The sequence below is a fragment of the Telopea speciosissima genome, chromosome 3 (genome assembly GCF_018873765.1).
Source record: "Telopea speciosissima isolate NSW1024214 ecotype Mountain lineage chromosome 3, Tspe_v1, whole genome shotgun sequence".
Lineage (NCBI taxonomy): Eukaryota > Viridiplantae > Streptophyta > Magnoliopsida > Proteales > Proteaceae > Telopea > Telopea speciosissima.
In genome coordinates, this window is record NC_057918.1 from 68,240,649 (window position 1) to 68,268,462 (window position 27,814).

The window sequence follows — 27,814 nt, forward strand, 5'->3', positions numbered from 1 at the left end:
AATTTTGACTATCAATGCCCTATTTTTGCAGCCGTTAAACTAAGGTTATGTTTGGTATGCATTCTAAGTCGATTTCGCATTCTCGAATGATATAAACAACTATTCTTATGATCCGAGAATGGGGAATCGACTTCGAATGCATACCAAACGCTGCCTAAACTAACGGCCTCCAACACATCATCCCCATTAGATGCCCATCAAACAACTCTCAAGGAGCTTATCTACAATGTTTCAGCAAAAGCAAGCACAAAGTCGCCGCAGTAGCTTGATATCTTCAGTGTTTACATATCAATACTCTGTTTTAAGAGTTACTTTATTTAATTCTTTTTCAATCTCAAATCTCAATAGACCTTAACATGCCAAAGAAGAATTGTGGCAAAAATTATACTCTTCAAGTATCAAAATCATCTTCATGCAAGGGGGGGTGTTGGGTTGTAGCAGTGGGGTGAGTGTGCGAGTGTGCAGGGATGGTGGAGAGAGGAGGATTGCAACAATAGACGGATTGAATGGCGGAGATGCTAAGAGAGAGATCTCACAATCAACACAATGCTGGGTGGAAAGACGAGATAGATTCCATTTTATCTTGACGGAAAAGTGTGGGAGATTCTATTTTACCCTGGTGGTTAGAGAATCTTTTCCCTAATAAAGAAGAGAAATGCAAGGGGCATTGGATTGCAACAATGAGTTGGGGAGAGTTTGTGTGTGTGTGCAATGATGGAGGAGAGAGGAGGATTGCAACAATGGACGGATTCAAAGACGGAGATGCTGAGAGAGATATCCGACGATCAATAAGATACTAGTGTTAAAAGGCATGAAAATATTTCATTTTATCCGGACCAAAACCATGGGAGATTTGGACAAAATTTTGCTCCTACCCAAGTTGCAGGAATGATCTTGCAACCCTAATTGGAGATGGAATAAAAAAAAATATTTTTTAATAGAAAAAAGGTATTTTAAAAAATATTATAATCTAAGGAAAATGAATTATTCTATTTTCTTGAGTGCAGCAAATTTTTTTAGAAGAATCTATTTTACCCTGGTTTATAGAATTTTTTTTCCAAAAAGTATCAGCTCTAAGATTCTCTTGGAAAAAAGAATCTATTCTGTTTCTTTGTTCCCGGTCGGCATTAATTGTTGTCAGATGGGTATCCCCACTACTCCAATAATTTCATCATGGAATCTATCGTACACGAATTCCTTTTCTCTTTTTTACCCTCTACCCTTCCTCTCCTCTCCTTCACCGACGACCCCGCCCCTTCCCTGCAACTCCACCTTTGCCAAACGTTACGCCCAACCCACATCCAATCCTCCTTCCCATCCCCATGAGTCCATGACACTCCCCGCTCGTTCAACTCCCCACACCCCCCACTCCCCACCCACTATTGATCAGCCAGACCTTTTCCCCCAGTTCATATGCGTTTTCCTTCTCTGGCGGTGATGGGTCTCAGTCCTCAACTCTGAAATCTCAAATTCTTGAGACAAAGCATAAAAAAGAAAATGCTTTCTTCCCTCTATCTCAACCTCAACCCAGCGCCCAATCATTTAATCACAACTTCCCATTTCCATCCACATCAGAGTCAGAGGCTCTCCATTCCTCACTATCCAGCCTTCAACAGTACATCTCCAATCATCAAATCCTCCAATACCATTTTCACATCTTCCTTCTCTAAACACCCTTTAATCCTCATAAGTTTCAGAACCCAATGCACCACCACAACATGCCCAACCGTTTATGACGATGAAACCAACCAATATCTTAAACCTGAGCATGTGAAAGAAGAAACCCAGGAAAAGAGCTTCTGGGCTGCCGTTAGTTTGATTATAGGCACTGCTGTAGGGCCTGGTATGCTAGGCTTGCCCTCTGCAACCATTAGATCGGGTCCACTTCCTTCAACCATTACGATCCTTTTCTCATGGGTCTATGTAATTTCCTCCATACTCCTTGTTGCGGAGCTTAGCTTTGCAGCCATGGAAGAAGATGGGGTTGATGAGGTGAGCTTCACTGGCCTTGCAACCAAGGCATTTGGAAGCCGTTTCGGCGCTTTTGTTGCTGTAGTTTATGCTTGCCTTAGCTTTTCCCTTTTGGTCGCCTGTGTCTCAGGTGTTGGCCCTATTATGACTCAGTGGTTTCCATGGATGAATCCTATAGTTGCTCATGCTTTATTCCCTTGCATTGTTGGTTCTGTTATTGGGTTCTTCCCATTTAAGGCTATTGATGCAGCAAATAGGCTTTTATGCTTCACCATGCTTCTCTCCATAGCTGCTCTTGTGGGTATTGGTTTATCTGTTGGGAGATCAAACATTTTGGGTTCCCTTGGGTATGCTTCGTGGGCACCCTCCGCAGTCTTGCCTGCAATACCTTTAACTGTACTCACGTTGGGTTTCCATGTAATCACCCCATTTATTTGTAAGTTAGCGGGGAAGAGTCTGTTGGATGCTCGTAGGGCAATACTGTTTGGTGGAGCTGTGCCTCTGTTCATGGTCCTGTCATGGAATTTGGTTATTTTGGGGCTTGCAAGGATGAATACAGCCTGCTCTGAAGATCCTATTGGACTCATACTCTCTATAAATGCATCAGCTTTACCAGCAGTTCAAGGTTTCGCATTTTCAGCCTTGGCAACTAGTTTGATAGGTTATGCTGTCAGCTTCCCAAAACAACTTGTGGATGCCATCGAGCTAATTTTGGGAAGAGAGAAGTCCACTGAAGTTGGTATCAATGATGGTGGAAATGGAAGGGTGGGGTTCGCTGTGTATTGGAAAGGGGAAAGAGTTGGAACTCCAGGTCAGGTTTCTTTTGTTACATCAAGGTGTATTTCTGGTTCTACAGCTGAGAAAACATCAGAAAACAAAGGATTTAGTTCAGCTAAAATACCTGTATTGCTGCTTGTCCTCGGTGTTCCAGTGTTCATAGCTTCTTTCTTCCGCTCAGCTTTTTCTAAAGCTCTTGATTTTGCTGGGGTTTATGCAAATTGCTTCCTCTTTGGGATCTTACCACCTCTAATGGCTTGGATTTACCGATCCAGAAAAAAGTTCAGGTATTTGAAAGACTCAGTTTCAGCATATAATGCTACCAGTACTATGGGTTATCTAATGTTTCTTCATGCAGACCCAGATATATTTACTATATTTGTACTTTCAACTCACTCCATACCTGCATTTACAGATCATCCACTTCTGGAGATGTTAGCATCCTGCCTGGGGGAGATGCTGCTCTTCTGCTACTCTTTGGCATTGCTGTCACGTTAGGACTTTGGCATTAGATGTTTAAGAGTAAGAAAATCTGACAAAGACACTTCATCTCAGCAGCTTGGAAACAGAGTTATTGTCCTTATATATATCAAATTTTGTCATTCAAGTTTCCAAGAAAATTCAGTTATTCATATTTAATCCTAATCAGTAGTTTTGCTTTCATTCTTTCAGATGTTGATGTTTACTGCACAATTAATGAAAGATAAATGGAATTTAGATGAGATTTTAGCATCCTCAATTTATTAACATTCTCAAGTTTATTAATTCCATGAGTGCAAGGTATTGAAAGACTTGGTTTACAAATTGTACATTGTGGAGAATAATGCGTAAGCTTTGGCTCTGAGATGATGCATTTGATTTCCATTGGCTAAAAATATTATGCGCACATTTCAAGCAATCTATAAAAAATTTGGTTTTGGATTTCAGTTGCAGGCCTTGAATTTTTAAATTTAAATGGGAAATTTATTTCCCTTGTTTGAAACATCCAAGAGTGTCACATACAACCAAATTGACGGTTTGACACCTAGAATGAACAATGGAGCTGTTGTAATTTGGGTACAAGGGTATTTTTGTCTTATACCTTAGGGGTATTCTTGTACTTGTACATATTCTAGAAAGTTCCGTAGTCTATTATAAATAAAGTGGGTTGTGGACATAATGTCACAAGCCATTATTCTCTAATTCTTCTCTCTATTTCGTTATGGTATCAGAGCGAAGATCATTATGGGGATCTGAACCCTAGAAGTTCTCCCTCTTTTAATGCTGCCACCCAGCACTAGCGCCGCCGTCTCCTCCTTCCCTTTCCAGCATCACCGCCTCCCTCTCTTGGCTCCGCCTCTCTCGCCTCCACCTCCTATCAGCTCCGCCTCCTTCTCTCGTCTCCGTCTCTCACCTCCGCCATCTTCTAGCGCCTCTCCTCCTCGGAGATTTCTTCCCCCACCCCTTGGTGGTAATTTCTTCCACTAAGGGTTCTTTTTTATTGCCCCCATGTCTGTTTGAGAAGGTGTCTTTTTCCATTTTTGAGATCTATGTTTTTCTTCGCAGACACTATTTATTTTGCTTGAATTGCCTTTGCCATTTTTCGAAAGGCTTTTTTGTTGGAATTGTTTTGATCTTTAACCAACCACCATGTCGGGCATGACTATTGACGTTACTTCTCCAGACACTTCGAGTGATCGTGACTTTCCTACATTTTCCGTGCTTGCTCCATTAAATTGGATGGGAACAATTATTTGATGTGGTCTTGTTCCTGCTTTGTTTTCATAGTGTCTCGTGGATCTTCTGGTTTTCTCACTGGTGATGCAACAGAACTTGAAGAAGCTGGTCCTATTCAAAACAAATGGCATTCAGACCATAGTACTAAAACTTGGGTCTCAATACCAACTCGGCCCTTGGAAAAACTGAGTCAAGTCGAGATCTCGCCGAGTTGGTGCATTTTTTTTTTCCAACTCGAAGCCTCAACTTGGTAGGTTTTAGACCTAGTTTGGGTCTAAAACTTGGTATTCAGCCTATTTTAGGCCATTTAAACACAATGACACTATTAGATTTTGCAAAAACAAAGTCCAAATATGAGTTTCAATTCGAACCATAGGTTGGTAGGCGATGACGTACTAAAATACCCTGCTGTACACATAATTTAGTAATAGAAAGCAAGCAAAACATTCTATTAATAGCTGAACAACTTAAATAAGAATTAGAAATGTTGAAGTGATACATCAAACTGTTTAACAGTGTCACAACTATCATCACATAAAATGACTTTGAATCAAGTATTCAGTCCCCGCTAGTGTCACATAGTCTTCTGTTTGAGTTAAAATAAAACCGCAAGCGTACGGATCAATCGTAGCTACGGGTCGAACACGAGGAGATATACGCCACTCTATTTAACTAACTTAAAAGTAATGCAAAGTGAATCAAATTAAAGTGTTAAATTAAACTAATTAAACTAACGAAAATCAATGCATCCTAACTCATAAGCATCTAACAAAATTAAGGGATTAAATCGGCGTCCTAACACATGAGCATCTAACCTATCAAACTAAAGCGAATTGAAAGGAATAAAAATGCAGCCACACATACTAACCACATAAAAAGAAATAAGGGAATAAAAATGCATCCATAAACCACAACCATATAAAATTAAAATAAAAGAAATAGAGGGGGAAGAAGAAGAAGATAGAGAGAGATAGAGGAGATGGAGAATGAGATTGAGAGTTTAGATAGTAAAACCTGGATGTGCTTGCATGAATGTAAATGAAAAGCTTGAATACTTGCATAAACTTACCATTGCCTCCTCTTCTAAATCTTCAAGTCTTGTCATCAACTTAAGAACTTAGACTAGAAGGCTTAAAACCTAAACTAGAATTAAGAAATTACAACCCAATTGAAGACTTAAATTGAAATTAAAGCATAAACTAAACCTATTATAACCATTAACTAAAAATCATAAAAGCAAACTAGAACTTAGAAAAGCCAAAAATCACAAATTAGAAGGAGAAGAAGAGAAGAAATTTCACTAAGTGAATGAGCAATTTTTTACAAGAGAGCTAGGGGGTATTTATAGGTGGAAGAGAGGAGAAGAGAGAAGATGGAAGTGTAGGAGAAATATTCCCTAAGAAAAGAGAATATTCTCTTCTCTTTCCTCTTTTACAATGCCTTGAATCCTAAAAAAGAAAAAAAAAAAAAAATAGAAAGAAGAAGAAGAGAAGATTGTTTACATAGACCTTCTATTTCTAGAAAAATAAACTTCCAATTCTAACAAGTGCTTCCTTTTCTTTGTAGATATCTTCTCCAAGCAATAAAATCAAAGCATCTTTGATTTTTCAACCTTCCATAGATGAGAAAATATAAATCTATCCCAAGTAGAATTCCAGAAGTGCCCTTGAGAAGTTGGAGGAGAGAGAGAGTAAGGGTGATGACTAGGATTCCTTCAAGAATAAATAAAATACCCATTCTGTCCTTCAGAAAACGTGGAGCATGGGGTGCTTATATAGGTCTCACCATTGTGTTCCTTGCGAAAAATCACCCAAAATAGACCCAAATTTCATCCAATTCGGAGTTGGGGGAGCCCAAGATATCTCAAGTTGAAGTTGGACTGTCCAGAACCTTCCAAATGAAATCTTTTGGGTACAGTAAAGTAACTTCTGATAATTGCGTTAAGGCCCCTGAAATCCGAACTTCCGCTTCACTTTGTCTCCGTCCGACTATCAATAATTATAAATAAATCCCTGCAGACCATTTTCACGCGTCGTTACGGAAACGGCCATAACTTCTTCGTTTCAACTGGGAATTAAGTGCCGTTTGAACCATTGCGAAGCTGACTCGATGGGCTATGCATCTATTTACACTTCTAAAAAGCTTAAAAACATCTCCTCCGCATCATCTCCTCCATTTTCACAATAATTCACCTAAACCCTGAAAAGCACAAGAAAGCACCGAGTAACTCTGTCCAATGTGGTAAAATGTATGTTTTATGCCCTAAGATTTCACACATAAATGTGCTCATCATCTTCCCATGACTTAGTGTTGCTGTAATGTTGCATATAGTGCTCCACAACAAGCATATAAGAGTTTGTTGAGCTAGGTAAGTAAATACATAGTAGATGGGTCATTTCCATGGGTCAACCCGAGATCTTGCCGAGATATGTCGAGTTTTGTTGAGTTAGGTAAGTAAATACATAGTAGATGGGTCATTTCCAAAGGCCAACCCGAGATCTCGGCGAGATATTGCACTTTTATGTATCGTATGCCATCTCGTCTCGGTTTCTCAGAAAACCGAGAAATCCGCCGAGATCTTGTCGATCTCGCGAGTTCTCGAACTATGATCCAGACAACTATAATGTCCTATCTTCTTAGTTCCATGCTCCCAAATATTGCATGGGGTTATCTCTTGCTGGATTCTACCGCCAAGATCTGGAAGGTTGCGAAGGATACTTACTCTCAAGTGGGTAATGATGCTCTTGTCTATGAACTCCAGAAATAAATTCATGAGACAAAACAGAAAGAGATGACATTATCCCAGTATTTTTCTGAGTTGCGGAGTATGTGGCAAGTGTTAGATTATTATGAAGTTCTTTGCCTCTTGTCCCACTGATACCTTGAAGTTCCACAAGCGGGAGGACAAGTTTCATGTGTACGTGTTCTTGGTAGGTCTTAACATTGAATTTGACCAGATTCGGGCTCATGTCCTGAGTCGTGATCCTTTTCCCACTCTGTGGAGCAGGCGTATGCTATGGTTCAATCAGAAGATAGCCGTCGTATAGCGATGTTACTACCTGTTGTTCCAGACCGGTCTGTACTTTTTTCGGGGAGTGGATCCTCTTCCCATATGGAAAATCAGCGTTCCAGTGATCACCCTAGTTCTGACAAGGGTCCTATTAAATGTGAGTACTGCAGAAAGGAACACCACACCAAAGAATTCTGTTGGAAGCTCCATGGACGACCTGCAAATGGTAAAGGTCGTGGTTGTGGCCATGGGACTGGTTCGACTCAGGCACATGAAACCGAAACTATTGAAGGTGCACCAATTGGAGCGTCTCTCTCTCCGGAAGATTTGAAGGTCCAGCTCTGTCATCTCCTTACACCGAACAGCACTTCTCCATCTGCACCTGTTGTTACTTCCATGCCAGCCACCTCTTATTCTCGTTTTGCTCACAAATGTACTTTTGTCAGTGGTCACAGTGTCTATCTTGCATCCAATCCTTGGATAATTGACTCAGGGGCCACCAACTATATGACTGGTTCATCCCATTCCTTTTTTGAGTATTTTCCTGGTTTAGGTAAGGGTAAAGACTTGGTTTACAAATTGTACATAGAGGAGAATAATACGTAAGCTTTGGCTCTGAGATGATGCATTTGATTTCCATTGAAAAAAAAATACTGTGTGCACATATCAAGCAATTTATAAAAAAGTTGGTTTTGGATTTCAGTTGCAGGCCTTGAATTTTTAAATTTAAATGGGAAGTCTGTTTCCCTTGGTTTGAAACATCCAATCTTGTTATATATAACCAAGTTGACGCCTGGAATGAACAATTTAGCAGACATATAACTCTCATGGTACTATAGTTGGGAGTTGATACTAAGTACAAGCCGTACTGAACTAAAACGGAATGTAAATTGCAATCTGGTTAACCTAGAAGTAGTTTCAGATGCAAACCACAGGTAAGGACTGCAGGACAAAACCTTAGGACCAGAATAGTGATATTTTATAACTTGAGATGGACTTATCTGATGGCCTTGAAAACCTAATTGAGTAGCACTATAGAGGAGAGGAATAATCCTTCAAAGTTTGGCCAAGATCCAATAGATAGATCTGGAGATATGGCCATGATAAGCAGACATTTCCAAAATAGTAACTTCCGAAAATAGCAACTCAGATTTAGAAACTCAGAAATAGAAAGTCGGAATTGGAAACCAGATTTTAGGAATTTTTCAAAAGTACAACTAGGTTCAGAAATAATAATTGAGTTGAGATTAGAAACAGAGACAGAAATAGAATGTAGACTGAAAACCAGAATGAGAAAGTAATGCTGGAACAGAGTAAGTAACTGGTGGGAAATAGAAACTGAAACAGGAAACCAGATTAGCAACTGAACACTGAAGAGGGAAACAGAAATTAGAAATTTGTAGACAACTGAAAATTATAAATTTACAACTGAAAAAAATAGTGACTGCAAGACAAACATGATAGTAACTAACAGTCAATGCCTGTGCTTAGCAAATAGAATTCAGGAGAATGGAAACTTGCAGCTGCAGGGAAGAACAGTTCAGAAAACTGGAGTTTAACAATCAGAATAGCAATAGAGTTTTCTGAAATCCATGGACTGAATCTGGCTATGAAAACAGACTAGAAGCTTAGCAAAATCTGAGATTAGATTACTAATAATTCAAGAGAAGAACCAGATTAAGGAAGATAAGAAGGGATATGACCTAGAATCACTACTAGGCCTGCAGGAAGGGAATCACCATGGTTCAAATAGTCACCGAAATTTTGATGATTTCAAAGGGCTCGAGACGAAAGGTCGCACGAATTGAAGGATCGACCATATTTCAGTCGAAATTTCTGTGTTTCTCCGAAATCTCGACTTATACTGTATTGTTTCGGCGATATAGTTCAACAGGGTATTATAAATACCCTGCTTTTACCAGGCACATTTGAAATGTCGACCAGACTCGTCTGTTTCGCTTGCTGGGAGAAGAAAACCCATGTTTTTTGCCACCCCGCCTCAGCGCCTCTATACACTGCTGGAATACGGTGTTGGGGGTTGCCACATCACTCCAACAACATCGTTTGCTGCATATTGGTGAAGATTTGGCCACATTCAATAGTTAAAGGTATGAACTTCTTCCTAAAAATGATTTTTTTTGCATAAAATACGATAAATACCCTAAAGTTGGTGATGAAATTTTTATATGTCAGACACTAGAGCCTGATATACGGCCTGACAGTGTCAGGTTTTTTTTTTTTCCTCTCTCTCTATATATATTTTATTATTTTCTATTTTCAAAAAATGGATTTTCCTACAAATGGGGCTCAATTTTGTATAAGTTAGACACCGTTAGCTAGTCTATGGCCTCACAGAGTCGGATTGGTTTTTTTTTTTGCTGGTAAATATTTTTTAAATTCTAAATTAATTGAAGTATTTAAAAAATTCATAAAAGGGAAAAAATATTCTGTTTTGGTTTAAAAATAATAAGCACATATGAGATTTATGTTGTACCATATTTGCTTTTGTTGTATCAGACCAATATTTTTTCAAAAAAATTATGAAAATTATTTTTAATTAAGATAAAAACATAAGGGTTAGAGGAAAAATAATAAGTAACTACATAGTTGTTGTAGTGGTATCAGTTGATGTGCCTCAGTTAATTATTCATGCTGACACAGCTATATTTACTCTATGTTTACTTTCAACTCATTCCATACTTGCATGCACAGATCATCCACTTCTGGAGATGGTAAAATCCTGCTTGTGGAGATGCTACTCTTTGGCATTGTTGTCATGTTAGGACTTTGGCATTAGATGTTTAAGAGTAAGAAAATTTGACAAAGACACTTCATCTCAGCAGCTTGGAAACAGAGTTATTGTCCTTGTATAGATCAAAATTTGTCATTCAAGTTTCCAAGAGAATTCAGTTATTCATAGTTGGTCCTAATCAGCAGTTTTGCTTTCATTCTTTCAGATGTTGATGTTTACTTAGTGAAAGATAAATGGAATTTAGATGAGATTTTAGCATCCTCAATTTCAAGCTTATTAATATTCCATGAGTGCAGGGTATTGAAAGACTTGGTGTACAAATTGTACATTGAAGAAAATGATAAGTAAGCTTTGGCTCTGAGATGATGCATTGAAAAATAAATAAATACTATGCGCACATATCAAGCAATCTATAAGAAAAAAAGGATTGTTTCTATTTGGCTGCATTATTTCCTTCATTTAGTGATTTTTTGCCCTCCTAATTTGTAATCTTAATTGGAGAATAGTTTATAATCAGAGTGGAGAAATACTTCTCTATCTGTACAGAAAACAAGGTGTAAGCAAAGTGGAAAGATGCTTTTGTGCCAGGATACCTGTGAAACACCCCTAGTTGTTGGAAGCTTTGGGTGAAGAAAAATAAAAGTTTGGGTTTATGTTTCCTTCACAAATGAAAGAGCAGATAAATTGATAAATTTGCAGGATGAATAATGCATTGCTACACTGGAACCAATGAGATGCAGTGGGAGATAAGCTTGTGGCAGGATCCCATGTAAGGAATAAAACTAGATGTCCAAAAATTTTAATAATAAAGAAACAAGGGATTAGATCTAGGCAAGATTCTTGTCAAAGGCTTTAATCAATGTAAGATTCTTAGAAACTAAAGATTTCTAATTGAAGAAGGAATTCCCAAATCTGAGAATTGATAGAAAGCTTATTAAACAATCCATATTAGAAATTGATTCCAGTACCAAATAACAAGCCTAATGAAAGTTAGAAATTTGAGATCCAAATTGGAAAACATGACTTGAAACTTGATTAAATTGAAATCAAACTTGTAGTAAGAAAAATGAATCAGTTTCAAGTTTGAATTTTGAAACTAAAAGAAGGTTTAGGTTAGAAACCAATTGCCAAGTATGGAAGCAGAATTGAAATCTAATCACGATTAGATTTGAAGTTTCGGAAAATTCCTAGCTGAAGAAGTTAAGAAACTCAAAAAAATATAGGATTTTTTTTTTTTAATGTTAAGTACAGAATCAGAACTAGAAATTGATTTGGAGAGAGAACAGAATTGCAGAAACTAAGGCTGTGTTTGGTATGTATTCTTGGAATGCATTCTGTTTTTATCGTTCGAGAATGCGAAATCGACCTAGAATACATACCAAACACAGCTTAACATTGCAATCAATGAAGAAGAGAAGAGGGCTGGGATCCCAAATGGAGATCTTTTGAGTTAAAAAAAAAAAGAAAACTCATTCTTTACTCAAAACTATCTCCAATTGATGAGGTTGTATAATAGATAGAAAGGCCTTCTAAAATTCTTAAATTGACAGGAAAAGAACTCTTAATCACTCTCTCTTATATCAACTTTATTTTTTTTGGTAAACTCTCTTATACTAACTTAAAGTGATAGATTTGAAAAATAAAAACTAGGGAGAATGTTCTCTGTGCCACAGTGCAGCCTACGCCCAGGCACATGGGCAGCCTGTGCAGGGGGCAGAGTGGTCATTGTACTCACCCCCATGTGCCTGGGCGCAGGTTGCGCTGCGGCACAGAGAACAGCACCCCTAAAAACTATGATGATGTAAGTGATTAAAATAAGAGAAAAGAATCCTACACCTGCGAAATCATATGTCCTCTCACATTTTCTTTCCTCATCGACATGCCCTTTTCTCTCTCAAACTCTTCCCTGGTATATGAATCATGTTCCCATCCTCTCCCACGGTCCCATCTCCCGTGATCATTGGATGTATGTTGGATTCTATTACATGTGGGCAGCATTGACGATCCTCCGGCACCTCTCTCTCTCTCACTGCCCTTTAATCCTTTGTTAACGAACCCTTGTCTGTTATTGGTGAGTACCTGACATTACTGGTACAAAATCATGGATTTAGTGCACAATATCAGATTGGGTATCGGTTATCCTGAAAAATGATGCAATAACAATACAGATCGCCCACATCGAATGATCTTGCCTCTAGATTTTCATAAAAATTAAGTGTTTTATCGTTTTACCCCTGATTTGTATTGTTCCATCGATACCAGGATATGATCATCCAATAGGCTGAATCGACCCAGAATCCCTTCCTAATTTTCAAGATCTTTATTTCTTTTTAGGGAGAATGTTCTCTAGACCGCAGTGCAGGCTGCGCCCAGACACATGGATCTGCCACTCAAGAGGGCTGGGTGATCATTGTAACCACCCTCATGTGCCTGGGCGAAGCCTGCACTGCGGCACAGAGAATAGTGCCCCTTCTTTTTAATAATTTGAATTTTTTCCTATACGTCCTTGGATTCCAATTCTATCATCCAACTTTGCTCTGCGCCAATAATTCTCAAGTCCTATCATCCAGCTTTGCTGTGGACCAATAGAAGTTAAAATCATGATGACATACAGATTCCCCACTTCCCTTTTGCTGGGAAAAGTTGCACCCATATTACCCTGCCATACCATGCGTGACAGAAAAAGTTGAGAGAGTTTACATTGAATTTCTTGCTTTTTTTTTTCTTCACTTTTTCTACCTGCAGAAGCAACTGAAGCGAAGAGAGCAAGAAAAATGGCTGAGAGTATTATCACCTTCTTCATAGAGAAGCTGTCCGACTTGATCACTCGAGAAGCAAATTTCCTTACTGGAGTGGATGAGCAGATCGATTCACTTCGTAACGAGCTCGAATGGATGCGTTCTTTCATGAAAGATGCAGATGGAAGATGCAAAGATAATGAAAGAGCAAGACTTTGGGTGAATCAAGTAAGAAGCATATCTTACGATGCTGAAAATGTTATTGATGAATTTATCTTTAAAGTAGAGCGTCAAAGGCAGAGAGAAAGAGGTATTGGACGAATTGGGTCTTTATGTACCTGTTATGGTAGCACCAGTCAATTGAAGCTCCTCCATGATTTGGGAAATGAGATTGAAAAGATCAAAAAGAGGATTGAAGAAGTTTCAGCCAACAAATCAAAATATGGAATTGAAACTTTACAATTTGGAGAACCATCAAGTTCTTCGCAACAGAGTTCTTCGTCGCGGAGGCAGAGGAGGACCCCTGTGGTGGTGGAGGAAGTAGATGTGGTGGGAATTGAAGATGAAGCAGAAAAACTTGTGAGGCAACTGATCCAAGGTGAGCCACAACTTTCCATCGTTTCAATCGTTGGTATGGGTGGCTTAGGAAAGACAACTCTTGCTAAGAAAGTCTATAACTGCAATGATGTTAGTAGACATTTTGAGTGTCATGCTTGGATTTATGTGTCTCAAGAATACAACATTAGAGAGCTCTTGGAGGGTTTGCTGGATCAAGTTGTTGAGCTCAATAAAAAGCAACAAAGGGAAGTGGCTCAGATGACTGACCATAAGTTGCAGAGGGAGCTCTTTGGGTACTTGAAGGAAAGGAGATATCTGGTGGTAGTTGATGACATTTGGAATGAAGAAGCTTGGGACAGTTTGAAAGCTGTTTTACCTGAAGCAACAACAGGAAGTAGAGTGATGGTTACTACTCGCAATAAAGAGGTTGCACTTCATGCAGATATGGAAAGCTTACCACATGAATTGCGATTTTTAAGCGAAGAAGAGTGTTGGACATTGTTTTGCAAGAAAGCTTTGCCTAAGAATGTCCCACCTGTTCTGTCTCCCGAGTTGCAGAAAGTGGGAAGAGACATTGTTGCTAAATGTGGAGGTTTACCTCTTGCTGTTGTTGTATTAGGTGGATTATTGTCAAGGGAAGACAGAATCCCAAGTGAATGGGCCAAAGTACTCAAGCGTATCAATGGGAAATTCTGCGAAGGCCATGATCAGATCACAAGAATTCTAGCTCTAAGCTATGATGATCTGCCCTACCACTTGAAATCATGCTTCCTCTATTTAGGTGTTTTCCCTGAAGACCATGAAATACCTGCAAGGAAATTAATCCAACTCTGGGTTGCAGAGGGACTTGTACAACAGAGAGGCAACGAAACAATGGAGGAAGTAGCAGAAGACTATTTGGAGGAGCTGATTGGTCGTAGTATGGTTCAATCGTCAAGGAGATCCAGTGTTGGGATCAAAACATGTCGCATCCATGATATGCTACGGAATCTCTCCATATCAGAAGCCATGGAAGACAAGTTTCTAGATATTCGCCAAATTATAGACTTTGAATCCCCAGTTCGAGCACATCGACTAATTGTATATGGCGATCTTCGTAAGTATATCTCCTTGAACCATAACTGTCCCACACGATATCTTCGATCTATCTTTTGCCACAACACACAATTATATTACGAAAATTTCTCTCGACGACATTGGAGATTTCTCTGTGGTGGTTTTAGGTTACTCAGGGTGTTGGATCTCCCACAGTTGGAAATCACTGAGTTGCCACATGAAATAGGTGAAATGATTCATTTGAGGTTCTTGGGGTTGAGAGGTAACTACTTAACAAGTCTCCCAACAACCATATGCAATCTTATCAATCTACAAACACTTGACATAAAACCTACCTATGCGTTGGCTCCCTGCATGCAAGATATACCCAATGCTATCAGTGAGATGGATCAATTAAGACATTTGCATATGAATTGGGGGAGGATATTAGGTCCATCAAGAATTGAAAATCTAAGAAACCTGCAAACTTTGTCAGAAATTGAAGCAGGCAGTTGGATTGAGGATGGCTTGGCCCAGTTGACAAATCTTCGGAAACTAGTAATACGAGGGGTCTTCAATTCACACAGGGAGGCATTGTTAAATTCTATTGTCCATTTAGAGAACCTCCAATCTCTGTGTTTGTCAACTTGCACGTTCAACGATGACAAAAACATTTTGCCAACCTTGATATTCTCAAATCATGTTCATCTTTATAAGCTGCAGCTGCTTGGAAGATTAGAGAAGTTGCCAAACTTACATGAGTTCCCTCAAAACATCACTCACTTAAATTTGCAGGGATCCTGCTTGATGCAGGACCCAATGGCAACACTAGAGAAGTTGCCACACCTACGAACTCTTGTATTGTGCTACAAAATGTACAGGGGAAAGATACTGGTCTGCTCTACAGGAGGGTTTCGTGAGCTCCAAGAACTGGAACTTATTGAATTAACTGAATTAGAGGAGTGGAGGGTAGAGGAAGGGGCAATGTCTAGCATCAAGCGTGTTAAACTCTTTGCTTGCTTATGCCTGAAGATGCTTCCAGAAGGGTTTCAGTATATGACCACACTCAAGGAATTGGAACTTATCCTAATGCAGGCTATTAAAGCTAGGATTCTCCCAGAAAATGTTGGAGAGGATTGGTACAAGATCCAACATGTACCATTGGTTGTTATAAAGGACAGTTATTCTCGAGGACCGAGAAGCTATTGAGATTGTTATCTGATTCTAAAAGAGGAACTAATGCAATAAGTTTTCACACTTATGTCATGATTCACAATCAATCTAGTTCTTTTGTGTTTGCATTTGATAGATCTAAGGGTTCTATTAGTGGTGTAGTCTCATCTATGTCTGAATGGCTCAGTTGTCCAATATATTGCTGTCTTGAATGATATGGTGTAATAAGATTGTAATTGTAATGAATAAAATAGTTATCTATTTGCCCTCTCCCCTCATACACACACAATCAAGAAGAAACAATTTACACTCTTATGCTATTTCATCATCAACAGCAATATCCTTTCCTGAAAAAAATCTATACTACAACTTATGGGAGGATAATATTTCTGTCCTTAAGTTGAAATTATGAGATGTGCATTTTGAAGCTGGTTATCCTGTTTGAGCCAAAACTACAATATTGTTAGTGTAACCAATTTCCTGTTTCTTGACTGCTATGTTTAACTCATGTGCATAGGAAGGATGAATCCTCATCCCCCCATGGGTCATGGTGGCATAACATACCAAGGGGGAAAAGCTTGGCTATGATCAAGCAAGAGTTGAGAAATTTTATGTTGACTGTTCAAGCAACAGTTCTTTTCCCATTCTCTGCTGAGACATACACTTCAGTAGCAGTGGTTGGTCAAAGCAGTGATCTTTTGCGGATAATACTCAGATTTACTACTAATGTTAACCTCCACCCTCTGTTAAATTCAAGTTTCTTTTGCTTTGGCAGTATGACCTACAGGAAATACAGTGTTCTTCTATATCATGTCAACAAGCAATATATGGCATACAAGAGTTGCAGAACTTCATAACTTCAGGGTTCTGATGTTTTGAATTAAACCCTGTTTCAACTAAATTGATCAAGCAGTAACCCACTTTCCAAGTACAAAAGTTCATCATTTCATGCTTGAGATATTTCATATTTATGGGTCATTGTACAATTTTCCTTGGCACAAAAGAAAACTGATTTGCCTTGAAGCTTGGAGACTTCAGAGGCTCAGACAAGGCTCACCGGCCAGCAGAAAGGGAGAATTGCTAGTCCATGAGAACCAGGGTTCTCCCACTTATGGGAGCTAGTGCTCTGTGAAGCAGGAGGCCATTGTGTATTTTATTACTTATGATTTGGGAAATTTAGCTACTTATCCCTTATTTCTATTCAAGAAAAAAAGCTCATAGATGACAGAAAGAAAACCCATAGAGGGTAACAGCTAACAACTTAAGGGTAGTAGAACCCTAGTTTTAAGCAGATGCTGAAAGCTTCTCCAATCGACGCTTCAAATAGATCAACATTTGATCACGATCAGGGAGGTTCTCTTTGATCACAGGAACTTCCTTGAAATTCTGCATTTAAGCATACAAGCGAGGGAATGTATGGGCTTCCACCCATTTCTTAGATAATATGTCTTCCATCACTCCCAACCAGTGAGCAATCCCCCCAAAGGCTAAATCTGCTAATCCAATCGTCTCTCCACCAAAGAACTTCTCTCCAAGACCATGTTCTTCAATGGTTCTCAACACTTCCAAGCACTCTTTTATGGCTCTCTCTTGTTTCTCTCCTGCTGTGATAAACATACCCCAAATGCTTGAACTCTATTAAGAAGAAAAAAACAATGCAGCACCTTAGAAATCATTGATTATATAGAAAACAAAACTTATAACAATGCAGAAAAGAATAGAAATTGCAAACAAACAATCACATATTGAAGAATAGGATTACAGCGCTCATCCTCATACCTCTCTAAGATTGATTACAGAGAAAGAACCCTCCCAAAATACAAATATATAGCGAAATCCTACACAGGAATTTTATCGAATACCCATATAGCCTTAAAAAAAAAAAATTCTCAGCATCCTCCAGTTCGTTGAGACCCCACCAATAACATAAAAATAATGTGCAAGGCAGGTCGATTCCTTTGGGCCTCAAGGCATCGGGGCCTTCAGCACTTACAGCCCGCTTATGCAAGCAACGGAATACAGGACATCTTACCCCCCAACAGATTAGAGCCCAAAAGAAAGTACCCAAAAGTGAAATAAAATATTAAAAAAGATGCATTAAGAAAACAAAAAAAGAAGGCCTAGAGCAACTCCTATCCATGATTAAAATGTTATTACCTTATCTTCAGCAAATTTAGTCCAAAATCGAGCTACAACTCTTTCGTAAGGATCACTTAGAAGCAAGGGGTTCTCCGGCCATGTCTCTTCAATGTATTCAAGGATGACTGTGGACTCCACAATTGGTTTTCCACCATGCAGAAGTACTGGGATCTTCTTGTAAATTGGGTTGTACTGTAAAAGCAAGGCACTCTTGTTCTAGCGCAGATCCTCTTCAATGTATTCATAATCTAACCCTTTTCAGTTTCAGACCCCATATGACTCTGCAGCTAAAAGGGCTTGTCCAAAATCCAAATAGCTTCAGTTCCTCTCCTATTATGGAAGGCCTGTGTCACTACCTCCTTCCAAACTGATCTATTTATAGTGAGTGATGAACTGTGCTTTTCTTGGGTAGTAATCTTCCAGATTGATAAAGAAATTGTAAATGAAAGAACAGGTTCAAGGCGGCGATCTTGACTTTGTATTAGAGTTGGGTAAGCTAACAAACATTACAAAGTTCTTGCTTTGTTGCCTTCTGTTCATTGCACTTTCCGGATTACATGTATGCTTACGTTTGTTGATATTTACCCGTTTACTCGTCAATCGAGTTGCAAACTGGGCCAAGGAAACTCTTAGATAGATTATCCAAAGAGAAGTTTTCAGGCTTATGGGACATGAGATTCAATCTGGGTCTACTACAACTAGCAATCAGCTTGACCGCCTGAGCTAGCAGGCACCTTCAAAAGATTCTATGCTCCTACACAAAGAACTTTACTCAGAAATTAGTTTAAGGGGCAATTACTATCACTACCCTATACTTGGCCTATATTTACTAAAACTACCCTACCTTAAACTTCTTTTCTAATACTACATTGCTTTTAAATTTTTACATCTCCTTCTACCCTCATGTTTTTAAATACCCATATTGCCCTCTAATTCTTTTGTTTTTGCATTTGATAGATCTAAGGGTTCTCTTAGGGGTGCAGTCTCATCTATGTCTGAATGGCTCAGTTGTCTAATATATTGCTGTCTTGAATGATATGATGTAATAAGACTGTAATAGTAATGAATAAAATAGTTATCTATTTGCCCCCTCTCCCCATTCACACACAATCAAGAAGAAACAATTTATAGTCTTATGCTATTCTATCATCAACAGCAATATCCTTTCCTGAAAGAAAACTATACTACAACTTATGGGAGGATAATATTTCTGCCCTTAAGTTGAAATTATGAGATGTGCATTTTGAAGCTGGTTATCCTGTTTAAGCCAAAACTACAATATTGTAAGTGTTATCAATTTCCTGTTTCTTGACTGCTATGTTTAATTAACTCATATGCATAGGGAGGATGAGGATTCATCCTCCCTTGGGTCATGGTGGCATAACATACCAAGGTGGAAAAGCTTGGCTACCTGATCAAGTAAGAGTTGAGAAATTTTATGTTGACTGTTCAAGCAACAGTTCTTTTCCCATTCTCTGCTGTGACATACACTTCAGTACCAGTGGTTGGTCAAAGCAGTGATCTTTTGCTGATAATACTCAGATTTACTGCTAATGTTAACCTCCACCGTCTGTTAAATTCAAGTTTCTTTTGCTTTGGCAGTATGACCTACAGGAGATACAGTGTTCTTCTATATCATGTCAACAAGCAATATATGGCATACAAGAGTTGCAAAACTTCATAACTTCAGGGTTCTGATGTTTTGAATTAAACCCTATTTCAACTAAATTGATCAAGCAGTAACCCACTTTCCAAGTACAAAAGTTCATCATTTCATGCTTGAGATATTTCATATTTATGAGTCATTGTACAATTTTCCTTGGCACAAAAGAAAACTGATTTGCCTTGAAGCTTGGAGACTTAAGAGGCTCAGACAAGAGTCACCAGCAGAAAGGGAGAATTGCTAGTCAATGAGAACCAGGGTTCTCCCACTTATGGGAGCTTGTGCTCTGTGAAGCAAGAGGCCATTGGATTTTTTATCACTTTACTTATGATTTGGGAAACTTAGCTACTTTATACCTTATTTCTATTGAGAAAAAAAAGCTCATAGATGACAGAAAGAAAACCCCTAGAGGGTAACAGCTAACAACTTAAGGATATATGTAGAACGCTAGTTTCAAGCAGATGCTGAAAGCTTCTCCAACCGGCACTTGAAAAAGAGCTTCATTTGATCACGATCAGGGAGGTTCTCTTTGATCACACGAACTTCCTTGAAATTCTGCATCCAAGCATGCAAGCGAGGGAATGTATGGGCTTCCACCCATTTCTGAGATAATATGTCTTCCATCACTCCCAACCAGTGAGCAATCCCTCCTAAGGCTAAATCTGCTAATCCAATCGTCTCTCCACCAAAGAACTTCTTCTCTCCAAGACCATGTTCTTCAATAGTTCTCAACACTTCCAAGCACTCTTTTATGGCTTTCTCTTGTTTCTCTCCTGCTGTGAGAAACATACCCCAAATGCTAGAATTCTATTAAGAAGAAAAAAACAATGCAGCATCTTAGAAATCATTGATTATATAGAAAAGAAAACTTACGGCGATGCAGAAAAGAACAGAAATTGCAAACAAACAATCACATATTGCATACAAGAATTTACATGGTTCGACAAGATTTCCTACGTCCACGGTGAGATGAGATCTACTTAACTATCAATGGAGAATAGGATTACAGCTGCTCATCCTCATACCTCTCTCAGATTGATTACAGAGAAAGAACCCTCCTAGCTACAAATTTATAGCAAAATCCTACATAGGAATTTTATCGAATACCCATATAGCCTTAAAAAAAATTTCCTCCTCTTAACGACCCTTCGGATTCAGCATACTTATGCAAGCAATGGAATACAAGACATCTTACCCCAACAGATTAGAGCCCAAAAGAGAAATAAAAGACTAAAAAAGATGCATTAAGAAAACAAAAACAGAAGGCATAGAGCATCTCCTATCCATGATTAAAATGTAATTACCTTATCTTCAGCAAATTTAGTCCAAAATCGAGCTACAGCTCTTTCGTAAGGATCACTTGGAAGCAAGGGATTCTCCGGCCATGTCTCTTCAATGTATTCAAGGATGACTGTGGACTCCACAATTGGTTTTCCACCATGAAGAAGTACTGGGATCTTCTTGTAAATTGGGTTGTACTGTAAAAGCAAGGCACTCTTGTTGTAGGGCAGATCCTCTTCAATGTATTCATAATCTAACCCTTTCAGTTTCAGAGCCCATATGACTCTGTAGCTAAAAGGGCTGCTCCAAAATCCAAATAGCTTCAGTTCTTCTCCCATTATGGAAGGCCTGTGTCACTACCTCCTTCCAAACTGATTTATTTATAGTGAGTGTTGAACTGTACTTTTCTTGGGTAGTAATCTTCCAGATTAATAAAGAAATTGTAAATGGAAGAACAGGATAGGTTCAAGACGGCGATCTTGACTTTGGATTAGAGTTGGGTGAGCTAACAAACATTAGAAAATTTCTTGACTTTGTTCGTTGCACTTTCCAGATTAAGTGTATGCTTACGTTTGTTGATATTTTTCCCGTTTACTCGTCAATTGATTTGCAAACTGGGCCAAGGAATCTCTTAGATAGAGCATCCAAAGAGAAGTTTTGAGGCATATGGGACATGAGAGTCAATCTGGGTCTACTACAACTAGCAATCACCTTGGCCGGCTGAGCTAGCAGGCACCTTCAAAAGATTCGATGCTCCCACACAAAGATTTAAACTAATAAGTTGCTTTCTGTGCGGGGCCATGGTTCGTGATCTCGATATCTGTTGGATCGGATTGGATTGGATTGGCATCGCCCAAACTCGGGCAAATATGACACTTTTGTCTCTGTATTTTTGTAAAAAATTTAATAATTTTACCTCTATCCGTATAGTTGGATCGGATCGGTATCAGGATTGATCGAGACCGATCTTGATACTGATCCGACCAAAATCGGCCGATCCGATCCAATACCTCAAACCATGGTCCGAGAACCTGGCCTAGCTAGTACTGCTAGTGTCTATCTCTCTCCTTTCTTAATCAAGGTTCAAAATCCTGGTATCGGTCGTGGCCAATACCTTTTTGAATTGGTATCGGATCGGTCAAAAGCACTCAAAAATCGATTTTTAATAGATCGGCTCATGTATCAGCCAGGATCGGTAGATGTTGTGATATCGGACCAGACTGGTCGATATTATTCGGATCGGATCAAACCAGTATCAGTAAGGATCGATCAAAATAATATTAAAAAAAAAAAACCAAAAAAAAATCAGCTATCATATAACTTGAACTGTCGTTGACATGATAAGTTTAAAATAATATAATAAACGTAATAGATAAATATAATATATTATAAGAAAGTAAGAGACAAGTCTTGAGTGACGTTGATGTGATTATGATAGATAGAATAGCTGGAGCATCTAGCATCACCTAAGATTTGGACATCTGGCATGTAATTAGTTTAACGATCAAAAAAGAATGGACATAATGTAATCTACTTTCATCTCTCACCCTCTCGTTCAGCCAAAACCCGACCCGAACATATGACAGCATTTGCAAATTTGAAACCCATAGACTCTCGTGTTTAGGTTTTTCTCGACTCTTCCCTCTCCATCTTTCCTGGAGGAACCTATTATGTAAACTCAGACACATGAGTCACATAACCTTGTGGCGTTCTTGAATGGCTTCCACATTTGCTTTCTTGAGTTCTAGAGGTTCGATTTGGTGGTGGTTTTGCTAGAAGTGAAAATCAGAGAAGGTTTCTACTTTTGGTGGACCATTGAAGATAGAGCTTCTCTGAATGCAGAACAGAACACCTAGAAGGAGGAACAACGATCTTTTCTTTATATCAGGAAGCAACCATCTTGTTTAACTCATCTTTCCAAAACCCTTATTAACCCTATGTCATGTAATTAAATCCCCAATGTCAACTTTTCCACTCTAATACATTCTGTATGTAAATCAGAAGTACAGCAGGAAACAAAATCAGTATTGCCAGTGCTTCATGGACCTGCGTTATTGCTCAAATGATCCTGCTTTGTCGAAAGTAGTATTGCTCAAAAACCCTTTTATCCAGATCTTCTTGCAAAGAGGCCTTCAACCACCATCTGATATCATTCTGCTCAAATCAGAGAATGGGAAAATGAAAGTGAAAATCAGAGAAGGGAAAACGAAAGTGAAACATTACCTGGTTCTGCCTCGCCGGCGGTGAGGAGCTTCAAAATCTTCTTCCACTTCCCCTGTACCAAAAACAAAATCCATTTTTTAGGGTTTGAACGAAAATGAGAGAGTGAAGAATTAAATTTCAGGTTAACCTCGCCGTCACCCGTCGCCGGTCGCCGTTCGCCTAGGGTTTGAGCTTCGTTCCTCAGGGAAGATGGAGAGGGAAGAGCCGAGAGAAACCAAAAAAATGTTCGGGTCGGGTTTTGGAGAACGAGAGGGTAAGAGATGAAAGTGGATTTTATTATACCCATGCCTTTTTGACTGTTGGATTAATTACATGCCAAATGTCCAAATCTTAGGTGGGTGCTGGACGCTCTAACTCCCATTTGTTATACCCGCACCTGAGAGTATAATTAATTATTAATTCTTCCCCGACGTGTAGTTATCACTACCACGTATGCCTGGGTGAGTTGTTCTCACTTGGTGGTCAAAACCCAAACTATATTGACCATAGACGAGGTTGCCTGTGGAAACTAGTCGGGACCATGGAGGTTGCCCCTTGACGTGTCGGGGTAAGTAGTTGACCAAATTTTATTGTGTGCTTACGCCTCTCAAAGCCCTCGAAGTGTGGTCCAAAGGCCCCGACCTCTTATGGTGGGAACCACCTTCCTACTCGTGCATCGGATGCAAGGTTACCGGTTGCCTCCGACCCGCATCCAATGTGCCGACAAGGACTCTTGTGGGTGAGACCCTATGGCTAAGGTGCTATGGGTGTCCTGCCATGTTTGACCCTACCCAAATAGACCCTAGGTTACACTTATGAGGCCTTATCCAAACAGGCCATTAAAAGTGATTTTCTATATGAGAGAGAGGGTAAGACTATTCCTTAGTCTTTTTTTCTTTTCTTTCCTAACCTAATCGTGAAAAGGAGGAGAGCTTTGAAGAGAGGAGGCGGCAAGGAGGAGAAGAAGGAGAAGGAAGGGAAGAAGAAGAAGGAAATGGTCACTGGTTTGGAGCTTTAAAGAGGGCACATCTTGTGTATCTCGCACTGGGTAAGCCAAGTGCCCCTTTTCCCCCTTTTTCTCTCTTTCCCCCTTGCTCGTTTGAGCTTGGGTGGTTCTTTGGTTGCAGCCCCAAGATGGGGATTTCTTTTTGGAAACCCAAAGGGTTAGCTCGAGCCATGTGTAGTTTCCCTCTTGTAGGATGCTATCCCATTTTCATTACAATCCTATAAAGACCTCTATTTGACCTCTTCTGAATCTATTTGATTCTAAAGCTTCAACCACCAAAGAAAACCCCAAATCTGGATTTTTGAGCTTTTGATCCTTTAAACCCCCTTAAATCTTTGAATGTTGGGTGTTTCTAAGACCCAAATAGACTCCAAGACACCCCTCCCTTGTCCCTTGAGGCTTAGAGAACCAAATGGGACAACCCTGGGCTTTTAAAGACCTTGAAATCACACTTGGGTTGCATCGGAGGCAAGATCTGCGTGAGTCCGATGTTTGCCTCCGATGTGTCCCGAGCCTGCAGGGAAGGTCGGAGGCAAGGTCGGAGGCAAGACTGCGTGAGTCCGATGTTTGCCTCCGATGTGGCCTAAGCCTGCAGGAAGGTCGGAGGCAAGGCCTGAGGCAAGCCTCGCCGAGTCCGACGTTGCCTCCGATGCGCTTTTAAGGCTTATAACTTATGTAAACGTGGGGTTTCTCTATGAGGCCTCCCCTACACTCTCTCACACTCTTATTCACTTCCATAGGCGCCAACATAAGTGCAATGGAGTGATTTTGAGCGGAATCGTTGCGCTTATACAAATTCCATTTGAAGTAATTGGTGAGTGGGTTTGGGTGACTGAGCTTGAGCTTACTATTGCTTATTCATGCATTTATGAATTATATTGTGACATTATCATTCAAGCATGATTGCATATTTGCATTTATTCTTATTCGATGATGATGATTTGGATGATATGGATTTGTGTTGGGTTACGGTGCGGGAAGTATCGCACGGAACCCCATATTACGTGGAATTGTATATTGCATCTCATTCTTGCTCGTATGCTGCGTGTTGTGCCGGTACCCGGTGTTAGATGGAATGGGACGTTGACACACCCGGATGTACCTCTCAACACGATAGGATTCATGTAGTATATTTGTGGTTAGGCTCGCCCCTATGCTACGACCCTTACCAACAGGGGTTTAGGTGTTGGGTAGCTGCAGCACCTGCCGCCTGTGGAGAGTTAGAGAGGCCAGCCAGGGGTAGTAATGGTTATCGGGTCCGCCTGCGGGTGGTGATGACTACGGCGTGGGCTCCATAGTAATAATTGAGGTTGCATTGTGGTGAGAATGGAAGGATCCACAATGTCTTCCCGAGTTATTGTAGTAGCATATACCCATTGACTTAGCATTGTGTGTTAGGTGGTAAATGAATTAATATTAGCATGCACCATGGACTATTTGTGATTGTGTGATTGTGCATCCCCTTTCTCTCTCACTAGCTCGGTGGAGCTAACCCCGTGTACACATTCTTTTAGATTTGGATGCGAGATGGCTGTGGAGCCGTAGACCGTGATCGAGGATCATGGCGATGGTTGCCCATGATGATTGTACCTATGATCTGACTGTATACTTGGGATCGCTCCCGTTTTATTATTATTTTAGAGCATTGTGCTTTGTATAAACTTTTATGTTTTACCTTTTTGGTAGCTACTTGATGGTCATAGGAATTTTGTAACTATGTTACTTATTATCATTAGCCAATGAACATCTTATAATCATTTCATTTACGCTTCGCAAACTCGAACTGTCTTGGAATGTAATATTCATTTGTCTTTCGCACTCGATATTATTGTATTTTTATATTGGTTTATGACTGTGAGTTGGCCATCTGCATCGAGATCCTGGCGGTGAGGTGGGATGACGCGTATCACCCCAATCATACCCTGATATTGTATTCTATCCCTTGTCGGGATAGGGGTGTGACACCCGCCATGGCAGGACAGGAGCCAAATCCAATAAGAGACGAGTCTTGAGTGACGTTGATATGATAATGATAGATATAATATATATGGGCAAGTGACAAATGTCAGTCTATGCACCATGCTTAGTGTGACATATCTCGGATTGGATCGGCCGATCCAAACGAGAAGTCCGATCCAGATACCGTTCCAATTAGATGCCAAGGGATCGATCTAATCTCGGGATCATCGGCCGATATCGATCCGATCTGAGATTACGAACCATGCTCTTAATAGAAACAGAGATGTCATTTCAGGACAGAGACAGATGGAAGCACCACTATAGGCCACGCTATCGTACAGAACATTTCCCGATTTGCTACAGTTCGAACTCCTTTCAAGTGAGCAACGCCAACCGGAGAGTGTCCACTGAGGCATCCAATGGCAGGGCTGCTCGCAGCACATCGAGATGGGACTAGACACACATCCCAGCATGCTACGAGCAGCCCTACTGTCTAATACTTCACTGGACACTCCTGGACTGGGTGCTCGCAGGAGAGGAGCCAAACGCATTTGCTACATCCATCATAATTTGTATATATTATTTAAAGGCTAAAGTGTCGCGGTGCGTGCGTAAGAAAAGCACTGCAGTACGTTGTTTGATTTTAATCGTCCATTTAAGCAATTAAAATCTCAACCGTTGGACTTTTTTTATCTCAATTAACCGAGTCATCTTGTTACCGGTATGCCTTCTCTCTCGCTAACCTCTGCAAAACCCTGTGACAATCTCTGCAAACCCTTGAAACCACAAAATCAAACCGGATTTGTAACTTCATGTACTCGTAAGAAACCCTTGAGCAACTGCAACTCGGATCATGAGTTTTCAAAAGACATCGTTGATGTTACAATTGCTGAGATGGCAAAGAAGATCATAGTTTCATTTCTAGAAGCCGCAGCTACAAGAGATTAAAGATATGATCCTCGCAAGTCTTCTTCAAGAAATTGGCTAAGGTTCTGACTTTTACTGGTTTTAACATGGATGAAAGTCTCATGCCAATAATTTATTTGGCTAGATACAAAGACCCAAGCTTTGAGATTATAATACATCTCACGTCTGTCATCGTTAAGGACCAAATGGATATTACTCAAAGGCTAAAGCTTCAGAATAGACTCGGGAAATTGGAACATCCCAATCCTTGATATGATCTTGATTAGAAACACACACCCATCATAAATAGACATGGGACCCATCGTCTTCTTCTTTGTGCTTTGGCTTACCGTTTCCGTTCTCTTTAGTTCAGTCGTCACCACAGATGGCCGAAGATACGGTGGGCAGCTTGCGACCTATTCCAATGCCGTCGGACGGAGTTCGGTACATGCTATTGATTTTTCCGAAAGGGGACTCTCACCCGTTGTCTCCAAGGATTTTGAATTTTACAAGCACATGCCTTCCAGCACATGCGTTGCCTCCTTCGACGATAACAACATCGTTTTTAATCCCTCACTTCATCCCCTCTCTCGACAGCAAGAACTTTAGCACTTCTGGAAACTCTTACAATTCCACCCATAACTCCAATCTGGGCAGGGAATAGCATTGTTGATGGGTTGTTTACATACAGTAAAATAAAAATTGAACCCGTATCACCGTAATAGAAAGTAACCATTGATTTTTGTTCATATTCATTGGATGGTCGAGATTAATCTTATTCTAGATGTACGGTTATTATTAAAAAGACGTGAAAATAACTTTGTAGAACGCACGTTCTGCTACCACTCACCCTTATTTAAATGTGAAAATTTGAAACGGTTGAATTTGGGGTGTAAAGCATGGACCATTTGAATCATTCAACAAGTCG

The 27,814-nt window shown here is 39.8% G+C and overlaps 3 protein-coding genes and 1 pseudogene across 4 annotated transcripts; 2 read left to right on the plus strand and 2 right to left on the minus strand.

Moving 5' to 3' along the window:
- Positions 1–1,392: 1,392 nt before the first annotated feature.
- Positions 1,393–3,474, plus strand: LOC122657006 (tyrosine-specific transport protein). The gene is made up of 2 exons (XM_043851745.1): positions 1,393–3,035; positions 3,164–3,474. The coding sequence occupies exons 1-2, from the start codon at positions 1,498–1,500 to the stop codon at positions 3,258–3,260; spliced, it is 1,635 nt and encodes a 544-aa protein (XP_043707680.1). The 5' UTR covers positions 1,393–1,497; the 3' UTR covers positions 3,261–3,474.
- A 9,462-nt stretch (positions 3,475–12,936) lies between these two features.
- On the plus strand, positions 12,937–15,998 carry LOC122657003 (putative disease resistance protein At1g50180). Of its 2 annotated transcripts, none has more exons than XM_043851736.1 (2): positions 12,937–13,283; positions 13,323–15,998. In XM_043851736.1, the coding sequence occupies exons 1-2, from the start codon at positions 13,001–13,003 to the stop codon at positions 15,764–15,766; spliced, it is 2,727 nt and encodes a 908-aa protein (XP_043707671.1). In that variant the 5' UTR covers positions 12,937–13,000; the 3' UTR covers positions 15,767–15,998. The 2 variants fall into 2 exon arrangements, with proteins under 2 accessions (XP_043707671.1, XP_043707670.1); XM_043851735.1 differs by having other exon boundaries at positions 12,937–13,280; positions 13,320–15,998.
- A 965-nt stretch (positions 15,999–16,963) lies between these two features.
- Positions 16,964–18,790, minus strand: LOC122655457 (annotated as a pseudogene).
- Positions 18,791–19,981: 1,191 nt separating this feature from the next.
- Positions 19,982–21,160, minus strand: LOC122657011 (probable glutathione S-transferase). The gene is made up of 2 exons (XM_043851751.1): positions 20,837–21,160; positions 19,982–20,339 (listed from the first exon to the last, which is right to left on the minus strand). Exons 1-2 carry the CDS (start codon positions 21,149–21,151, stop codon positions 19,986–19,988), a joined length of 669 nt encoding a protein of 222 aa, XP_043707686.1. The 5' UTR covers positions 21,152–21,160; the 3' UTR covers positions 19,982–19,985.
- Positions 21,161–27,814: the final 6,654 nt, after the last annotated feature.

Coding starts and splice junctions, on each gene's coding strand:
- LOC122657006 (XM_043851745.1), top strand. CDS start 1,498: ATGCTTTCTTCCCTCTATCTCAACCTCAACCCAGCGCCCAATCATTTA. Junction 3,036..3,163: donor CGATCCAGAAAAAAGTTCAG/GTATTTGAAAGA, acceptor CTGCATTTACAG/ATCATCCACTTCTGGAGATG.
- LOC122657003 (XM_043851736.1), top strand. CDS start 13,001: ATGGCTGAGAGTATTATCACCTTCTTCATAGAGAAGCTGTCCGACTTG. Junction 13,284..13,322: donor GAGAGAAAGAGGTATTGGAC/GAATTGGGTCTT, acceptor GTAGCACCAGTC/AATTGAAGCTCCTCCATGAT.
- LOC122657011 (XM_043851751.1), bottom strand. CDS start 21,151: ATGGGAGAAGAACTGAAGCTATTTGGATTTTGGAGCAGCCCTTTTAGC. Junction 20,340..20,836: donor CTAAATTTGCTGAAGATAAG/GTAATTACATTT, acceptor TCTTCTTAATAG/AATTCTAGCATTTGGGGTAT.